The 17,984-nt window shown below is 31.7% G+C and overlaps 1 protein-coding gene across 1 annotated transcript in view; it reads right to left on the bottom strand.

Moving 5' to 3' along the window:
- Window positions 1-5,417: 5,417 nt before the first annotated feature.
- The window catches only part of LOC131803836 (MAP/microtubule affinity-regulating kinase 3-like), a 179,073-nt gene continuing 166,506 nt past the window's right edge, over window positions 5,418-17,984 (bottom strand). The window contains exons 9-10 of the mRNA XM_059125591.1: window positions 12,218-12,460; window positions 5,418-12,150 (exon numbers count right to left, since the gene is read on the bottom strand). Coding sequence (XP_058981574.1) covers window positions 11,354-12,150; window positions 12,218-12,460 — 1,040 coding nt within the window. The 3' untranslated portion in view covers window positions 5,418-11,353. The remainder of the gene's footprint in view (window positions 12,151-12,217; window positions 12,461-17,984) is intronic.

Here is a 17,984-nt window from a genome sequence, read left to right as displayed (position 1 = left end):
TGTGTGTTGTGTGTCTCGGACAAACTACTTGCAATTACGTTCTGGTCGCCTGGTGTTTAGGAAATTTTCATAAAGCACTTTTTGGTTTTTCGGGTTTCAAAATTTTGAAAAATTTTCTAAGGATTTTTTTTGGAAATGTGGGACTTTAAAGGTGAAGGAACTAATAAAAAGTACAAAATGGTACAATATTGGTTGGTTTTGGGTGATCGAGCAGAACTAGAAATTTAATTAGAATAGTTAAATGTACCAATAAGACCCACAGTTGGTTGTTAGTGTGCACGATAATATGATCAGGATTTTAAAATTTTTGAAGTTGGTATGGAACTATCTATACTTTTTATACCCTCCACCATACTATGGAGGTTATATTAACTTTATCATGCCGTTTGTAACTCCTCGAAATACTCATGTCAGACCCAACAAAATATATATATTCTTGATCAGCGTAAAATTCTAAGTTGATTTAGCCATGTCCGCGCTGTCTGTCTGTCCGTCTGTCTGTCTGTTGTAATCACGCTATCTTTCGAAGGAATTGAGATAGAAGGCTAAAATTTTGCACACGTGTTTATTTTCCCATTAGGCAGGTTAAGTTCGTAAATGGGCCATGTAGGTCCACGTTTTCATATAGCCCCCATATATAAGTATCTCCCGATATTCGGTACTTTGATGATTTTAGCGACATTATTCACCGGAATTATTTTAACTTTGGTATTTGCAGTTCGAAATGAATACAACAGCCTGAGACAGAAAATTGTCTGTACAGGTCCACGTCTTCGTATAGCCCCCATACAACGGTACCTCCCGATATTCGGTATTTTCATGATTTTAGCGACATTATTCATCGGAATTATTTCAACTTTGGTATTTGTAGTTCGAAATAGATACTACAGCCTATGACAGAAAATTGTCTGTGCAGGTCCACGTCTTCGTATAGTCCCCATATAACGGTACCTCCCGATATTCCGTATTTTGATGATTTTAGCGACATTATTCACCGGAATTGTTTCAAATTACGTATTTAGAGTTGGTAATGGAAACTATAGCCTATGATAGAAAATTGTCTATGGAGGTCCAGGTCTTCGTATAGGCCCCATATATAAGTACTTCCCTATATTCGGTATGTACAATACTCACCGAAATTGTTTGACATGTCGTATTTGAAGTTCGTAATGGATGCTCCAGCCTGTAAAAGAAAATTGTCTATGCAGGTCCAGGTCTGCGTATAGCTCCGATATAACGGTACCTCCCTATATTCGGTATTTTGACGATTTAAGGTACAATACTCACCGAAATTGTTGTATTTGAAGTTCGTAAGATGTCGTATTTGAAGTTCGTAAGATGTCGTATTTGAAGTTCGTAATGGATGCTCCAGCCTGTAAAAGAAAATTGTATATGCAGGTCCAGGTCTGCGTATAGCTCCGATATAACGGTACCTCCTTATGATTATTTTAGCTACATTATTCACTGTTTATTTCAAGTTTCGAATTTGAATATTATGGCAAACAAGGCCTATGTAGGTCCACGTCGTATAGACCTCAATATAAAGGCTATATTCGGTATTTTTAAAATTTTATCAGAATTTTTTAAGGATAGTTGTGAAATTTTCATATTTGATATTGAGGTATGTGTTGGTATCTGAAATTAAGATATTTTAGGTGGTTTCGAAAATCTGTGCTATAATTGTACGAAAAGTACGAAATGGTACAAAATTTGGTATTAAGTAAAGGAATAGGGCTGAAATTTGATAGAGATCTGGCTGTTTCTGTCTGTTGTTAAGAAATGGAGGTGGTTTTGGAAGTGTGTACTATAATTGTTCGAGAAGTGCCAAGTGGTACTAAAATGGGTATTTAGCGAAGGAAGATAAATAAATAGCTGAAATTCGAGATTTCCTTTACTGATGAGAGGGTGAGATTTGGCAGTGATTTGAAAATGTGTCCTAGTTTTGTACGAAAAGTGCTAATTGGTACTAAATTTTGTATTGGCTGAAGGAAAATGCCTGGAATCCTAAAATATGATATTGAGGTCTCTGTTGGTATCTGAAATTGAGATATGGAGGTGGTTTTTGGAAGTGTGCTATACTAAAATTGTTCGAAAAGTACTAAGTGGTACTAAAATGGGTATTGCGTGAAGGAAGAGAGATAAAATGCTGAAATGCGAGATTTAGATTACTGATGGTAACCGTGCTTAATATTTGGCAGTGGTTTGAAAATGTGTCCTAGTTTTGTATGAAAAGTACTTATTGGTACTAATATTTGTATTGGCTGAAGGAAAATGCCTGGAATCCTCAAATTTGATATTGAGTTCTCTTTTGGTATCTGAAATTGAGAAATGGGGGGGTTTTTGGAAGTGTGTTATACTAAAATTGTTCGAAAAGTACTAAATGGTAATATATTTGGTATTGGATGAAGGGATAGAGCTGAAATCCCAAAATTTGAAATATGATCGTTCGAAAAGTACTATGTGGTTCTAAATTGGGTATTGGGTGAAGGAATAGAACTGGAATCCCGAAAATCGATATGAATGTCACTGTTGGAGTGTGGTGGATGGAGAGATTTTGATTGTTGTGGATGTACCTACTAAATGGTACTAAATTTGGTACTGGGTAAAGGGTTAGAGCTGGAATTCTGGAATTGAGGTCACTGTTGGTCTCTAGAGTTTATATATATGGAGATTTTGAAATAGTTTTGTACAGAAAAAACTGGATATGGGTCCATTGTGGAATGACTTTACTTATATCCACCTCGGTAAACTTCAAAATGAAAGATTTTGAGGACTTTTTGGGTGAAAAAGGTAAAGAGGCGTGGATTTTTAAAAAAAATATTTTTTCAAGGATAGCAACAGAGGCATGGATTTTTAAAAAAAATATTTTTTCAAGGATAGCAACAGAGGCGTGGATTTTTAAAAAAAATATTTTTTCAAGGATAGCAACAGAGGCGTGGATTTTTAAAAAAAATATTTTTTCAAGGATAGCAACAGAGGCGTGGATTTTAAAAAAAAATATTTTTTCAAGGATAGCAACAGAGGCGTGGATTTTTAAAAAAAAAAATTTTTCAAGGTTAGCAACAGAGGCGTGGATTTTTAAAAAAAATATTTTTTCAAGGATAGCAACAGAGGCGTGGATTTTAAAAAAAATATTTTTTCAAGGATAGCAACAGAGGCGTGGATTTTTAAAAAAATATTTTTTCAAGGATAGCAACAGAGGCGTGGATTTTTTAAAAAAAATATTTTTTCAAGGATAGCAACAGAGGCGTGGATTTTTAAAAAAAATATTTTTTCAAGGATAGCAACAGAGGCGTGGATTTTTAAAAAAAATATTTTTTCAAGGATAGCAACAGAGGCGTGGATTTTTAAAAAAAATATTTTTTCAAGGATAGCAACAGAGGCGTGGATTTTTAAAAAAAATATTTTTTCAAGGATAGCAACAGAGGCGTGGATTTTTAAAAAAAATATTTTTTCAAGGATAGCAACAGAGGCGTGGATTTTTAAAAAAAATATTTTTTCAAGGATAGCAACAGAATAGTTTATTTTAATTTATTTTATTTTAAAACAACAACAAAATATTTTTTTAAACAGTTAAAAATGCGTGAATTTTTCAAAATATTTTTTCAAAGCAGTCAAAGGGGCGTGGATTTTTAAAAATATTTTTCAAAACAATTAAAGAGGCGTGGATTTTTAAAAATATTTTTTTCAAGGCAGTTAAGGAGGCATTGGTTTTATAAAAATATTTTTTCAAGGCAGTTAAAGAGGCGAAAATTTATAAAACCTTGGTTGTATGAAAATTTAGTTCGGTATGAAGTTTTGAATTCACAATTTTGTCAAACTGAACAAATTTTGCTTTTGGTAGTAAAAAGGTCTAACACGACCCTAAAAATTTAAGGTGAATATTTCGCTGACGAAGTAGCAGGCACTTGCTAGTCAAATGGTATATACCCTCTGTAGCCATATGCCTGAGGGTGTAAACAAAGGGACTCAGGTTTTTTGCCCTTATTTTAGCACCCTCAGGTATATGGCTTCAGATGGTATATACCATTTGACCAGCCTGCGAAAGCAGGAAAATATTCACCTTAAATTTTTAGGGTCGTGTTAGACCTTTTTACTACCAAAAAGCAAATTTTGTTCAGTTTGACAAAATTGTGAATTTAAAACTTCATACCGAACTGAATTTAAAAAAAAAAAAAAAATCCTAATGAATAAAAGTAAAATAAATTTAAAAGTAGAATTATGGAGGTCTCAAGTTTTAAAACTTACTTACCTTTAGTTTTCCGAAATATTTAAACAGCATTAAATTCTAATTTTTTAAATATTTGGTATTTCACTTTTATTTATTTATCTTCATTTTCGATTTTATTTGGTTGTTGTTGTTGTTTTGCGTTAAAACATGTAATAAATTATTAACTAGATACGATACGCTAAACGTTACATACAAATATAATAAACTAATTTCATAATAATTATATATTGATAATATATATAAATAAAGCGGAACTAAAACCATATGTTGTTTACTTCGGTTTTTTTTTTTGACAGATGATATTTTTTTTCGTGATAAGATATTTTTGTTTCCAATCTCTGGTATACTTAACTCCATGGGAGTAACTTGGATGTGATATTTGTTAAAAAAAGAAGAGAAAATCAAGAATTTAAAAATTATGTTGTTAAAAAAATTAAATTTAATATTAAAAAGGGGTTAAAAATATTGAAAATATTTTTTATTTGAATTTTTACGAATGTCACCATTTAAAAAATATTTACTTCTTTAATAAATTAATTCTGGATTTTTTATTTATGGACCTAATTATTGTTTTTACTTTTACAAAGAACTGTTTTTTTTTATTTTTTTTTTTGAAAAAAAAAAAAAAAAAATTAAATTATTTTTTGTTATGAAGACCTGTTGGGTCAATTCTTTGGCTATGAAATTGTGTAATGAAAAATTTCAAGCTGGAGGCCAGGGAGTCTCTATAGACGAGCTGGTGGGCCAGGGAGTCTCTATAGACGAGCTGGTGGGCCAGGGAGTCTCTATAGACGAGCTGGTGGGCCAGGGAGTCTCTATAGACGAGCTGGTGGGCCAGGGAGTCTCTATAGACGAGCTGGTGGGCCAGGGAGTCTCTATAGACGAGCTGGTGGGCCAGGGAGTCCCTATAGACGAGCTGGTGGGCCAGGGAGTCTCTATAGACGAGCTGGTGGGCCAGGGAGTCTCTATAGACGAGCTGGTGGGCCAGGGAGTCTCTATAGACGAGCTGGTGGGCCAGGGAGTCTCTATAGACGAGCTGGTGGGCCAGGGAGTCTCTATAGACGAGCTGGTGGGCCAGGGAGTCTCTATAGACGAGCTGGTGGGCCAGGGAGTCTCTATAGACGAGCTGGTGGGCCAGGGAGTCTCTATAGACGAGCTGGTGGGCCAGGAGTCTCTAGACGGTGGGCCAGGGAGTCTTTATAGACCAGCTGGAGGCCAGGGAGTCTCATTTAAATTCAATATACATTTTTTTTAAATTTGCTTTTTTTACATCAACCCATACACATACATACATTTTACTCTGCATTCATACTTATAAATTTCGATTATATTTCAAAAGTCTATGATATAAATGTCAAGCCTCATATTCTTCGGTAAAGTTGTCATATCACAATTTCGTAGAACAAGAATTGAGCCCCTATCTTATTTGTGCATCTTTGTCAATTTTTGTTTCAATAATTTCTTTAAAAAAAGGAAAAAAATAACCACAGTTCTTTGTTATGAGATTTTAAATGGGAATTACTTTTTCTTTTCTTTTTATAAATTTCTATTATTTCATTTTTTTCTTTAATCATATACTACGTGCAACATGGAAACTCTTCTTCTCTGGCTGGGATCAACTTGGAAATGGAAATTTAGCTGATCCCTTTATCAAAAAAAAAATCGTTGCACAAATTTGTTGTTATTACATTTTTCTTTCTCTCGTTCATAGTCTTCTTCTAATTATTTGTCTTTTCTTTTACTTAATGCTGGAGATCATTTTGTGTGGAAATATAGAGAGAGCGCGAGAGAGAGAGAGAGACAAAAATCTATATAAAGTTAAAAAATCATTATTAGTTTTGTTTTAGGTTCTATTACTAGTTAGATTACTGTCAGTTTAATTGTTTTATAATTGAGATTGTTGTTTATTTTGTTTTATTATTTGTTGTTATTTTTTGTTGTTGTAATTTCTGCTAAAATGAAAATTTGTTTTCTTTTTCTATTAAATTGTTATTAATTATTATTAATTATTATTATTTTTAATTTTTTCTTAAAATGTGGCACCTTTTTTGTTATAAAGCTACAGGGTTGTTGTGCTAACGTTTTTAGTCTGCAATGGGGTTCTTTATCCGTTTGTTACGAGGGTGAATGGGTAATATTTCATGACCAAGTCGTAGAGAAAAGTCCCACTTCAAGGGAGTTATTTTGAATTCGAAAAATGTAGTTTGGAAGGAAACCTTTAACTTTGTTAGCTATACCAAAGTCAGGTGTTTTTTGAAGCAATGAGTTAGGATTTAATGAGGGAAAATATAAATAGGCCTTGGTATGCCTATATCTACAAGAGAGGGTTTTTTTATCAACTCTACCATAAGAAAAACCAGTAAGGATAGGTCAAAAGCCTGGCGGGCCGACTATTTGAGACCCTGCAAAACTATGCGTATTTAGTAGAGCTCCCAAAACACAAAATGCTTATGTATGTGAAGTAGATCATACCAACAATGAATCTTATTTGAAGGGGTATCATGGTTTTAGAGTAGTCACAATTTGGGAACTGTATCCAAGTCTGAATCGATATTCAACAAATTTGACAGAGGATTTTGTACCTCTAGTATCAAATAACATTGAGGTATATTGCATGATATGACTTCGATAAGAATTACATTAAAAAAAATTTTTGAAGCAAAAGATATACCGGGTCGAGTTGCACCAAATGAAAAAAAAATTCGGTTGAATATAAAAAAAATCTGTCTATTGTAAAATCGGATGAAGATGTATATCGCAGGTATACAAAAATCTGAACCGATCACGATAAAATTTGGCAAAGCTTTTATGGCGCTGCATCTGATGTCTGGTATTAAATATCATGTTGTGAAGTGCATATTACAAATGGGAGGTACTTAAACACAAAATCGGATGAAAAATATATATGGAAGCTACTGTAGCTATATCTGAACTGATTTTCTCCAAATTTGATGTACATGCTTCTTCAGTCGGATAGGCCACAATTCACTCCATTTCGGCTGATATTAGCCATATGGTGCACGAAAAAAACTGAAATCGGATAAAGAGGGTTATATCAAAATCTGAATCGATCTTGACCCAATTTTAGGCACTTATTTCTGAGCTGTATCTGATATCTGGTACCAAAGATCATTGTTGTGGAGTGCATATTAGGTATGCAATCCAAATCGGATGAAACACATATATGGGAGCAATAGCTATATTTGAACCGATTTCCTCCAAATTTGGAAGTACTTGTTTTTATTGATGAATTCAGTTGGAATTGCCAAGATTCAGTTCATTTGGGATGATATTAGTCATTTGGCGCACATTAATCTTGATATCGGATAAAAATATAAAACAAAGGTATTTTTAGCTCCAAAGGTATTTTTAGCTCCAAAGGTATATATCATAAGTTATATGGTACCAAATATCATTCTTGTGGAGTGCATATTACGAATGTGAGGGACTTAAACACCAACTCGGATGAAACATATTTATGGGATCTATAGCTATATCTGAACCGATGTTCACCAAATTTGATGTACTTGCTTCTAAACTGAATTCGGTCGGATGTGCCAAAACTCAAGTCATTTGGACTGATATTGGCCAATTAACCCGAAATCGCTTGAAGATATATTTGGGAGCTATGTCTAAATTTGAACCGATTCTCACCAATTTCAATAGGGGCCGTCCTTGGGCCAAACAAATATTGTTTGGAAAATTTCATCTCCATGTAAAAAGTATCGATTTTCAAATTTCGATTTCGATTATTCAAATATATTTTGACTTCTGTTATGATTATTCAAGTTGTTGATCCTCTATGGAGTAGGTTCCGAAGGAATGGCTAAATATTGTCAATTTCGTATCGGACCAAATATATATGATATAAATATTGTGACGCCTCAGATTCGACCTATATTGGTAACTTATTCGACTTTATATAAGATATGTTATCATTTTTAGAAAAATCTATGATTTTTTTTCGATGGTTAAGACAGAAAATAGTATTGAAAATGGTGATCCTTTGTGGGTGGGGTACCAGCAGAGGTTGGCAGATATCTATCATCTTTTCAACAGATTTTGCCTTAGCAAATAAGTTTTGATTTGTGAAATTTGAAGAGAGTTAAATAGGCGAAATGGCATGATCCCAATTAATAGCTAAAAACCACGAAATGTCAATATTTAAAGAGTTATGGCGATTGTAAACTTTGCTATTTTTCCTCTTTAAAAAAATTATCACAAATAATAGCTAAAAGCCCCGAAATGTCAATATTTAAGGAGTTATGACCATTTTAAAGTATGCTATTTTACCTCCTTAAAAGTGATCAAAAATAATAGCTAAAAACCCCGAAATGTCAATATTAAGGGAGTTATAGCCATATTAACGTATGCTATTTTTCCTCTTTAAAAAACTGATCACAAACAATACCAAAAAACCCCGAAATGTCAATATTTAAAGAGTTATGGCCATTTTAAAGTATGCTATTTTTCCTCTATGTCTATTTCGGGTTTAATCTTTGTGGGGGAAGTACCAGAAGGAGTGCGCCGATCTCTACCATCTTTATAACAGATCTTGTGCTGTTAGAAATATTAAGATGTACCAAGTCTGGAATAGAATCAGATGTTAATTTCGCTTTTTATGAGCTTCATGGATATTCAAAATTTTAAGCCTTTGTGTGGGAGGTACCAGAAGGAGAGGACCGATGTATCCCATCTTTACAACAGATATTCTGTTAACAAAAATGTTTGTATGTGTGAATTATAAAGAGAACCTGATGCTCATTTCGGATATTATAAACGTTTTGGTTATTTAAGACTTTGACCCTTTGTGGGGGAGATACCAGAAGGAATGGTTCGATCTTTATAACAGATTTTGTGATGATAGAAATATTGAGATGTGCCAAGTCTGAATGGAATCGAATGTAAATTTCGTGCTTTATAAGCTTCATGGATATTCAAAATGTTGACCCCTTTATGGGGGAGGTACCAGAAAGAGTGGACCGATATATTTCATTTTCACAGCAGATTTTGTGTTAGTGGAAATAATGAGATATGTGAAATATGAAGAGAACTGGATGCTTATTTCGGATTTTATTATCGTTTTGTGGGGGAGGTACCAGAAGGAATAGTCCGATCTCTACAATCTTTATAACTTATCTTGCGGTAATGGAAATATTGAGTTGTGCCAAGTCTGAATGGAATCGGATATTAATTTCTTGTTTTAGGACATTCGCTGATATTCAAAACTTTGACCCTCGGTGGGGGAGGTACTTGATGGAGTGTACCAATATTTTCCATTTTCCAACAGATCTTATGTTAGTATAGATGGGATGTGTGAAATATGAAGAGAACATGATGCTTATTTCGATTTTATAATAATTTTGATTATTCAAAACTTTGACCCTCTGTGGGGGAGATACCAGAAGGAATGGTTCGATCTTTATAAAAAATTTTGTGATGATAGAAATATTGAAATGTGCGAAGTCTGAATGGAATCGGATGTAAATTTCGCGTTTTGAATATTCAAAATTTGGACCCTTTGTGGGGGAGGTACTAGAAGGAGTACCGATATATTCACACCAGACATTGGGTTAATAAAAATTGTTGGGATGTGTGAAATTTGAAGACAATCGGAATCTTACATCACATTTTATAAGAGTTAGAAATATTCAAAATTTTTGACGCTTTGTGGGGGAGGCACTTGATGGAGTGGACCGATTTTTCCATTTTCGCAACTGACCTACCACTGAAGCAAATATTAGGATTTGCAAGGTTTAAGCAAAATCGGATTGTCCTTTCTCATTCTGTGCAGTAAATTATTTTCTTTGAAAATGTGGGGGAGGTACCAGAAGGAGTGGAAGGATATTGTCCATCTCCGAACTCGATCTAAGTTTGACAAAAATATTACGATGTACCAAGTTTGGACCAAATCGGATACTCCCTTCAATAGTTATCATGCGCACCAGTCAGACCGACAGACAGACGGACGAACGGACACCCCTAGATCGACTCCAAATGTCCTGAAACGGATTTTGTTCAAAGAGATGTAGGATCTAAAACCGTTATTTCGATGAGGCACGTTTTGGGCGTATTGAATGGTATATACCCTCATCTCTATTCATATGGCTGAGGGTATAAATATGGGGATGTCTGAAATGTTAGTAAAGTTGTGTACATCCTATGATGTACTTGAGATTTATGGTTGTTAGGAATATTCGAAGTTTTGTGTGCTGGTAGTTCCAGAAGAGGTGAGCCGAGGTTTTCCGTGAATCATCCCAACTTAGGTCGAATAAAAATATTGAAGCGGATACTTCCTCTGCTTTCTGTGAGGGAGAGCATTTTAGAATTTTTAGCAGTCCACAAGGGAAGGGAGTGGATCGATATTGTCCATCTTCGAAGTCGGTCTAAGTATGACATAAATAGTAGGATTTACAAAATTTGAACAAAATTTCATACTCGCCTATTTTAGGCTTAGATTTTATTTTAGAAAAATATTTTTGTCTTTTCCGTTATTCTCCTTCTTGATGGCATTTTTTACAAGTATTTAAGGGGCTACGCATACACCCAATTCGGTGTTGCCAACTGTGGTGTCCTTGGAATTTTCTTATTTTTCAACAATTTCAGATTACATCTTAGAGACCAAATAAAATCGACAAATCTTGAGAAAATTTATATTCCCTCAAACCTTTTCTTCATATTATCTCACAGACCAATCGTATTCGTTGGAGATTAACTTCCTTAATTTATATTACAAAGCCTAACAGGGTACCCTTTCCCGGAATATTTTGAAAATAGGAAACATATATATTTTGAAAATCTCATTGGAAGAAAGTCTTCCCCTTGACCTCACATTGCAGACAACGTTGACTGGTTGGTAACCCTCGTAAAATTTAAAACTACTTTTATCTTTTTCTAAAAAAAAAAAAAAATTACCAACGGACTATTTATGTAATATACTGTCAGTACACATCACGTTCTCTGTTAAATTCTTAGGGTATTCTATTTTGAAATTTTTACCATGCTTGGGTTTGTTTCCTTTTTTGGATTTTGGAAAATATTTGACTCGTTTCTTAGGCTCAATGACGAAAGTGCCATTTTTTGTAACATACCTGAGGCCCCTTGGAAAAACCCCCTTCAGCCTTACAGTATGCAACAGGAGCGCTCAATTTTCTTCTCCGCCTTTGGCATTTCCTGCAGGGCCATTTCCACATGTTTGCGGGCCAGCCACGATTGTTTCTGCAGACGATTGATGACAATGCGATAGGCACCAATGATATCACTTCGTGGACCATTCTGGGAGGCTTGCATCAGCATTTCCGTTGTTATGCCCAGCTCTTCGAGTATCTGACGTGCCTCCTGTTCCAGCGGTGGCAACTTAGCCATATCCTCAGTATCAGTGGGAAACATTATACATGGCCCCGTCTCATTATCGTAATTCTTGAAGAGAGGACACTCGGGAGGCACTGCCGCCAAAATATTATTCCACTGCATCTTCTGTTGACCCAGCGTGCCATTATTGAGGTGTCGTTCATTTTCCGTTTCCATCGGTCCGACTTTCTTCTTTAGAGTGCCACATAAAAACGAGCGTTTTGGGGTATTGCTGCGCGACTGTTCCTTGATGGGTTCCAGTGGCAGATCTTTGGCCAATTCTATGGGTTGAAGGAAGTTATCGACAAAGAAGCCGTCTGTGCGTTTGGTGTTCATATTTATTGGCGGTTTATTTGTTAACTCCATGTAGCGTTCGCGCAGCGAATATTGTTTGCGCATGCGCCTCGATTTCGAACGGACCCAAAAGCCGGAACGTTTGGCAGATTTGGTGCGTAAATTGATTTCGTGTTGCATCAGTTCGGCGCTGAGTTTTGGATGGGTTATAAATTGACTGTTCAGCATGTCATCGATGGTGGGTCGACGTATTGGGATATGGATTAAAATACGTTCTGCAGGAGAAAGGGAGGAATTTCATTTACCGCTAAATAAGTTGTAATCTCCAAAATATGTACTTACGTATTAGTCTTATACATGGCAGACTCAGTTGACCCGGCAAGAGATAGTCACCCTTCAGTATGGCTGCCTTCAGTCCCGGTATTGTAGGCGCCCGAAATGGCATATTGCCCACCACCATAAAATACAATAATATTCCCAATGCCCAGACATCTACCGGTGCTCCAATATAATGATCATCCGAAAATAGTTCAGGCGCCGCATAGGGTGGTGAACCACAAAATGTATCCAGTTTTTGATTGGGGCCTGGAAATATATAAAATTAAGTAAAATGAGGTACAGGACTGAAATTCTTCCAAAAAATGCACGAGTTTTGAAAAATTAAAAACATTAAAATTAAGAAAAAATATCCTAAAAAAATTCCAGTTAGGAAAAATTAAAAAAATATTTTCAATGTTTGGTCCCTGAAAAATTATTTTTAAACAATTTAAAAATTATTAAAAAATCAACATTTTTTCGTCCTGGAAAATATATAAATTTTTTTTTTAAAATCCACTTGTGTTAGTCCTTAATTTTTTTTAATTAACGTCTGTTCGTCCTTTCAAAAAAAAATATTTAAAAAAATCAAAAATATTTCGTCCTTGGAAAAAATATTTTTTAACAAATCTACGTTTGTTCGTCCTTTGAAAAAAAAATATTTAAAAAAATCAAAAATATTTCGTCCTTGGAAAAAACATTTTTTAAAAAATCTACGTTTGTTCGTCCTTTTTAAAAAATCCAAGTCTGTCAGTCCTTTGACAAAAAAAATTTTAAAAAATCCAAGTCTGTTAGTCCTTGGAAAAAAATATTTTTAAAAAATCTACGTCGTTAGTCCTTGAAAAAAATATTTTTAAAAAATCCACGTATGTAAGTCCTTGAAAGAAAATATTTTCTAAAAAATCCACGCCTAGTTGATCCTTTGAAAAAATATTATTTAAAAAATCTACGTTTGTTCGTCCTTTGAAAAAAATATTTAAAAAAATCAAAAATATTTCGTCGTTGGGAAAAATATTTTTTAAAAAATCTACGTTTGTTCGTCCTTTTTAAAAAATCTACGTTTGTTCGTCCTTTTTAAAAAATCCAAGTCTGTCAGTCCTTTGACAAAAAAATTTTTAAAAAATCCAAGTCTGTTAGTCCTTGGAAAAAAATATTTTTAAAAAATCTACGTCGTTAGTCCTTGAAAAAAATATTTTTAAAAAAATCACGTATGTTAGTCCTTGAAAGAAAATATTTTCTAAAAAATCCACGCCTAGTTGATCCTTTGAAAAAATATTATTTAAAAAATCTACGCCTTGTTGGTCCATTGAAAAAAATTTCGTCTTTGGAAAAAATATTTTTTAACAAATCTACGTTTGTTCGTCCTTTGAAAAAAAAAATATTTAAAAAAATCAAAAATATTTCGTCCTTGGAAAAAATATTTTTTAAAAACTCTTCGTTTGTTCGTCCTTTTTTCAAAAAGTCGAAGTCTGTTAGTCCTTTGACAAAAAAATGCAAGTCTGTTAGTCCTTGGAAAAAAATATTTTTAAAAAATCCACGTCGTTAGTCCTTGAAAAAAATATTTTTAAAAAATCCACGTATGTTAGTCCTTGAAAAAAAATATTTTCTAAAAAATCCACGCCTTGTTGGTCCTTTAAAAAAAAAATTATTTAAAAAACCTACGCCTTGTTGGTCCTTTGAAAAAATATTATTTAAAAAATCTACGCCTTTTTGGTCCATTGAAAAAATATACTTTAAAGAATCTACGCCTTGTTGGTCCTTTGAAAAAATATTATTTAAAAAATCTACGCCTTGTTGGTCTTTTAAAAAAATATTATTTAAAAAATCCACGTTTATTTTAGTCCTTGAAAAAATACTCTTTAAAAAATCCACTTTTACATTTAGTCCTTAAAAATATTCTTTTAAAAATCCACTTTTACATTTAGTCCTTAAAAATATTCTTTAAAAAATCCACGTTTATTTGGTACTTGAAAAAGTATTCTTTAAAAAATCCACGTTTATTTGGTACTTGAAAAAGTATTCTTTAAAAAATCCAAGTTTATTTGGTCTCTGGAAAAAATATTCTTTAAAAAATCCACGTTTATTTGGTCTCTGGAAAAAATATTCTTTAAAAAATCCACGTTTATTTGGTCTTTGGAAAAAATATTCTTTAAAAAATCCACGTTTATTTGGTCTTTGGAAAAATATTCTTTAAAAAATCCACGTTTATTTGGTCTTTGGCAAAAATATTTTTTTAAAAAATCCACGTTTATTTGTTCCTTGGAAAAAATATTCTTTAAAAAATCCATGTTTATTTGTTCCTTGGAAAAAATTTCTTTAAAAAATCGACGTTTATTTGGTCCTTGAAAAATATTCTTTAAAAAATCCACGTTTATTTGGTCCTTGAAAAAAATATTCTTTAATGGTCCTTTGGTCTTTGAAAAAATATTCTTTAAAAAATCCACATTTATTTGGACCTTGAAAAAATATTCTTTAAAAAATCCACATTTATTTGGACCTTAAAAAAATATTCTTTAAAAAATCCACGTTTATTTGGTCCTTGAAAAAAACATTCTTTAAAAAATCCACGTTTATTCTTGGAATAAATAATCTTTAAAAAATCCACGTGTATTTGGTCCTTGAAAAAAACATTCTTTAAAAAATCCACGTTTATTCTTGGAATAAATAATCTTTAAAAAATCCACGTTTATTTGGTCCTTAAAAAATTTTTTTTTTTTTAAAAATCCAGGTTTATTTGGTCCTTGGAAAAAACATTCTTTAAAAAATCCACGTTTATTTGGTCCTTGGAAAAAATATTCTTTAAAAAATCCACGTTTATTTGGTCCTTGGAAAAAATATTCTTTAAAAAATCCACGTTTATTTGGTCCTTGGAAGAAAAAATTCTTTACAAAATTCCACGTTTATTTGGTCCTTGGAAAAAAAATTCTTTACAAAATTCCACGTTTATTTGGTCCTTGGAAAAAATATTTTTAGAAAAATCCACGTTTATTTGGTTCTTGAAAAAATATTCTTTAAAAAATCCACGTTTATTTGGTCCTTGAAAAAATATTCTTTAAAAAATCCACGTTTATTTGGTCCTTGAAAAAATATTCTTTAAAAAATCCAGGTTAATTTGGTCCTTGAAAAAATATTCTTTAAAAAATCCACGTTTAGTTGGACTCTTGAAAAAATATTCTTTAAAAAATCCACGTTTAGTTGGACTCTTGAAAAAATATTCTTTAAAAAATCCACGTTTAGTTGGACTCTTGAAAAAATATTCTTTAAAAAATCCACGTTTAGTTGGACTCTTGAAAAAATATTCTTCAAAAAAAAAAATCCACGTTTATTTGGTCCTTGAAAAAATATTATTCAAAAAAAAAAAATCCACGTTTATTTGGTCCTTGAAAAAATATTCTTAAAAAATCCACGTTTATTTATTCCTTGAAAAAATATTCTTAAAAAATCCACGTTTATTTGGTCCTTGAAAAAATATTCTTAAAAAATCCACGTTTATTTAGTCCTTGAAAAAATATTCTTTAAAAATCCACGTTTATTTGGACTCTTGAAAAAATATTCTTCAAAAAAAAAAAAAAATCCACGTTTATTTGGACTCTTGAAAAAATATTCTTTAAAAAATCCACGTTTATTTGGTCCTTGAAAAAATATTCTTTAAAAAATCCACGTTTATTTGGTCCTTGAAAAAATATTCTTTAAAAAATCCACGTTTATTTGGTCCTTGAAAAAATATTCTTTAAAAAATCCACGTTTATTTGGTCCTTGAAAAAATATTCTTTAAAAAATCCACGTTTATTTGGTCCTTGAAAAAATATTCTTTAAAAAATCCACGTTTATTTGGTCCTTGAAAAAATATTCTTTAAAAAATCCACGTTTATTTGGACCTTGAAAAAATATTCTTTAAAAAATCCACGTTTATTTGGTCCTTGAAAAAATATTCTTTAAAAAATCCACGTTTATTTGGTCCTTGAAAAAATATTCTTTAAAAAATTCACGTTTATTTGGTCCTTGAAAAAATATTCTTTAAAAAATCCACGTTTATTTGGTCCTTGAAAAAATAATCTTTAAAAAATCCACGTTTATTTGGTCCTTGAAAAAATATTCTTTAAAAAATCCACGTTTATTTGGTCCTTGAAAAAATATTCTTTAAAAAATCCACGTTTATTTGGTCCTTGAAAAAATATTCTTTAAAAAATCCACGTTTATTTGGTCCTTGAAAAAATAATCTTTAAAAAATCCACGTTTATTTGGTCCTTGAAAAAATAATCTTTAAAAAATCCACGTTTATTTGGTCCTTGAAAAAATAATCTTTAAAAAATCCACGTTTATTTGGTCCTTGAAAAAATAATCTTTAAAAAATCCACGTTTATTTGGTCCTTGAAAAAATATTCTTTAAAAAATCCACGTTTATTTGGTCCTTGAAAAAATAATCTATAAAAAATCCACGTTTATTTGGTCCTTGAAAAAATATTCTATAAAAAATCCACGTTTATTTGGTCCTTGAAAAAATAATCTTTAAAAAATCCACGTTTATTTGGTCCTTGAAAAAATAATCTTTAAAAAATCCACGTTTATTTGGTCCTTGAAAAAATATTCTTTAAAAAATCCACGTTTATTTGGTCCTTGAAAAAATAATCTTTAAAAAATCCACGTTTATTTGGTCCTTGAAAAAATATTCTTTAAAAAATCCACGTTTATTTGGTCCTTGAAAAAATATTCTTTAAAAAATCCACGTTTATTTGGTCCTTGAAAAAATAATCTTTAAAAAATCCACATTTATTTGGTCCTTGAAAAAATAATCTTTAAAAAATCCACGTTTATTTGGTCCTTGAAAAAATATTCTTTAAAAAATCCACGTTTATTTGGTCCTTGAAAAAATAATCTTTAAAAAATCCACGTTTATTTGGTCCTTGAAAAAATAATCTTTAAAAAATCCACGTTTATTTGGTCCTTGAAAAAATAATCTTTAAAAAATCCACGTTTATTTGGTCCTTGAAAAAATAATCTTTAAAAAATCCACGTTTAATTGGTCCTTGAAAAACTATTCTTTAAAAAATCCACGTTTATTTGGTCCTTGAAAAAATATTCTTTAAAAAATCCACGTTTATTTGGTCCTTGAAAAAATATTCTTCAAAAAAAATCCACGTTTATTTGGTCCTTGAAAAAATATTCTTAAAAAATCCACGTTTATTTAGTCCTTGAAAAAATATTCTTAAAAAATCCACGTTTATTTAGTCCTTGAAAAAATATTCTTTAAAAAATCCACGTTTATTTGGACTCTTGAAAAAATATTCTTCAAAAAAAAAATCCACGTTTATTTGGTCCTTGAAAAAATATTCTTCAAAAAAAAAATCCACGTTTATTTGGTCCTTGAAAAAATATTCTTTAAAAAATCCACGTTTATTTGGTCCTTGAAAAAATATTCTTTAAAAAATCTACGTTTATTTGGTCCTTGATAAAATATTCTTTAAAAAATCCACGTTTATTTGGTCCTTGAAAAAATATTCTTTAAAAAATCTACGTTTATTTGGTCCTTGAAAAAATATTCTTTAAAAAATCCACGTTTATTTGGTCCTTGAAAAAATATTCTTTAAAAAATCCACGTTTATTTGGTCCTTGAAAAAATAATCTTTAAAAAATCCACGTTTATTTGGTCCTTGAAAAAATAATCTTTAAAAAATCCACGTTTATTTGGTCCTTGGAAAAAATAATCTTTAAAAAATCCACGTTTATTTGGTCCTTGAAAAAATATTCTTTAAAAAATCCACGTTTATTTGGTCCTTGAAAAAATATTCTTTAA

The sequence above is a fragment of the Musca domestica genome, unplaced genomic scaffold, assembly GCF_030504385.1.
Source record: "Musca domestica strain aabys unplaced genomic scaffold, Musca_domestica.polishedcontigs.V.1.1 34, whole genome shotgun sequence".
Classification (NCBI taxonomy): Eukaryota; Metazoa; Arthropoda; class Insecta; order Diptera; family Muscidae; genus Musca; species Musca domestica.
The sequence above is the reverse complement of the archived record's forward strand: the minus strand, read 5'-3'. Positions and strand labels throughout refer to the sequence as shown.